General features: G+C 43.9%; 1 protein-coding gene across 2 annotated transcripts in view; it reads right to left on the bottom strand.

Annotated features, from left to right (window-relative positions):
• Positions 1-1,777: 1,777 nt before the first annotated feature.
• c19h1orf216 (chromosome 19 C1orf216 homolog) overlaps positions 1,778-2,500 on the bottom strand; it is a 2,234-nt gene continuing 1,511 nt past the window's right edge. For both annotated transcript variants that reach the window (XM_079590730.1, XM_079590729.1), the window contains exon 2: positions 1,778-2,500. This exon is cut by the window's right edge and continues 415 nt beyond it. In XM_079590730.1, coding sequence (XP_079446856.1) covers positions 2,012-2,500 — 489 coding nt within the window. In that variant the 3' untranslated portion in view covers positions 1,778-2,011.

The raw sequence follows: 2,500 nt of genomic DNA, 5'->3' as shown, positions 1-2,500 counted from the left end.
TTTGACGGTTGGGATGGGCGCCAGAAATTGCGTTGCGCGCGAAAAACCTCAACAGACTCAACTGACGGAAAGTTACGAATATATTCGTTTAATTTCATAGCAAAAACACAACAGAAGTTGATCACTGTGCTTTACAAGGTACAATTCCAGGAAACACGAAAGAAAGAGCAAAATAAACTATTAACACATAAAGTAGCCTATTAAAACCAATCGTTTAAAAGTCCACCGCTGTTAATGAACGATGAAAAACACTATTCTAAACTGGTATGCTATTCCTCCTCTTCGTGCTGAGATGAGCGGTTAGCCTATTTGTTAAACGAGAAATGTTATCCCTTGTAAAACACTCGCTTTTTGTATTCTAGCAGAACACTCCGAGACAAAAACGCTTCCAAAGACATGTAATTCTCTTAATCATTAAACATGTTAATTCTTCTGTACATTCTCAGGAGTGTGATAAGCGCGGAAGGTTAGTCGCATCAACTCCCCGCATTGGGTGAGAAACCCCGGATTATCCCTCACTTCGCCGCGGGCTTTTTTGGCTGCCGAGTCGGGCTGGACGTGCGGGCCGAGCCGCCGCTCACCGGGCCGATCGGACCAGGTGTCCAAATCCCTCAGGGACCGAACCAGTAGCTCTCACCCTGAAGCTCTGCTTTGACTGTGGATTATGGGACAAACACTGGTATCTCCATAAACACACACACACACACACACACACACACAGAAAGGCCAGACGCTCACAGCCCCGGGCCACGAGATAGAGCCCTGATCAGGCCACTTTGACTTAAAACTCGCACCCAACACTATTTCTGTGTGATAAGGAGGAACAATTGAACACTGTGTGGTTCTTAAAGAAAGCACTGTCATTAAAGGTCAAGCAGAGGGTTTGAACAAATAATGCTGAAACAATACCAAGCCTTAGAGCACAATATTGCTAAATATTGTTGACGTCGTCAGCACTAAATTTGTTTTCAATTTCAATTAAATCATTGTACTAGTCTTTTATTGAATATTTTGTATTTTAAGGTGTTTTTTATGGTAGCTTACTTAATTATATGTATGCAGTAGCTATAATTAATTTATTCACTTTTTGAGCTTAAATTAAATTAAAATTTAAACTTAAACGGTCATTCATCTTGAATGCTTTGGAGCAACAGACTTCAGTTTGGTCTCTTTTTAAAGACGACACTTGGCAGATTATTGCTGAAGTCGAAAAAAAGTAATATGAGTGAATGAAAAAAATATTTTCCAAAACAAATTTGATCAAAGCCATAAATCTAAAAACAAGCTGTGTTCCAAATTTGAAGTTGATATCTCAAAAAATGAGCTTTCAGTGAGAATGTGCTTTGTGCGCAGTACCAAACGCTTCCACTAGATGAAACCGTCTCTGATTAAAGGATAATTCCGGTATTTAACACCTTGAGTCTATATTGTAGTTTGTTTTGGATGAACAAGAGTGGTGGACAACATTTTTTTGACAATGGTTCCTCTCTCGAGTTTTTGACTATAATAGAATTGGCCATGGACCCATTTAACATTGGAGTCAATGGGCATGTCCGAAAATGTCATTAAAACAGCCAATAATGTTCGTTTACAAAACTGTTAAACTCACCGAGTGATTAGTGGTGTTCGTTGATGTTCCAGAAACAAAAAGTGTTGCGAAATACAGTTTCTGTCGTGTTTTATTCGTCATTTTGTAAAATCCCATTGAATTCTGTTGAAGGACTGACTGAGGGATTTAACTCACAACGGTGCATTTCACAAAATAACACAATGTGTATTAATTGTTAAATATAATTTATTTTATAACACACACACATATCTATATGTCTATATATCAGCAGTAAGCGAGTGCACTGCAGCTGGAGGAGAGGTTCTGGAGCACATGTGTGATGAGGACGTGAGGAACATCAGGGCGCAGAGTTCGAGAGCCAGGAGGTATAGATGATCCCAGAGGAGCGAGATGATCCCACATGATGATAGTCACCCGCCGGCCGGTCTCATGATGTGTGTGTTATTGTGCAGCAGTGGCGCTCATGCGCAGGAGCTCTTTCCTGTGTGTGAGGATGACGTCGAAGCTGGACTGCAGCCGGTTCTGCTGCTCCTGGACCCGGCTCTGTAAGGTCCTGAGCCAGCGGATGAGCGCCAGGCGCCGGTACATGATCAGCTGGACCTGATGCTTCTCCATCTCCTGCGCTTTAAACCTCTCCCGCTCCTGCAGAGTCCACACCGCCTCCATGAGGTCCGGAACCTCGGAGCACGGGTCGGAGTCGGAGTCCAACGACCCGTTCTCCACCAGATCGATGCTCTCGCGGCGCTCCGTCTTGCTCTGCTTTTTCCCGGCGTCCACTGTCGTCGCATTCCCATTTTCTGGTGCCGGGCGTTCCCGGGAGATTTGGTCCCACAGCGAATTGGGTCCCGCTATATCCGCGCTCTCCACGCTGAGTCGGGAAGAGCTTTCGGACCGGTAGCTAAACTCAAACTCTTCATCACTGTCAGCCCA

Source organism: Phoxinus phoxinus (assembly GCF_949152265.1).
Source record: "Phoxinus phoxinus genome assembly, chromosome: 19".
Lineage (NCBI taxonomy): Eukaryota > Metazoa > Chordata > Actinopteri > Cypriniformes > Leuciscidae > Phoxinus > Phoxinus phoxinus.
This window is presented reverse-complemented; position numbering and strand designations above follow the sequence as displayed.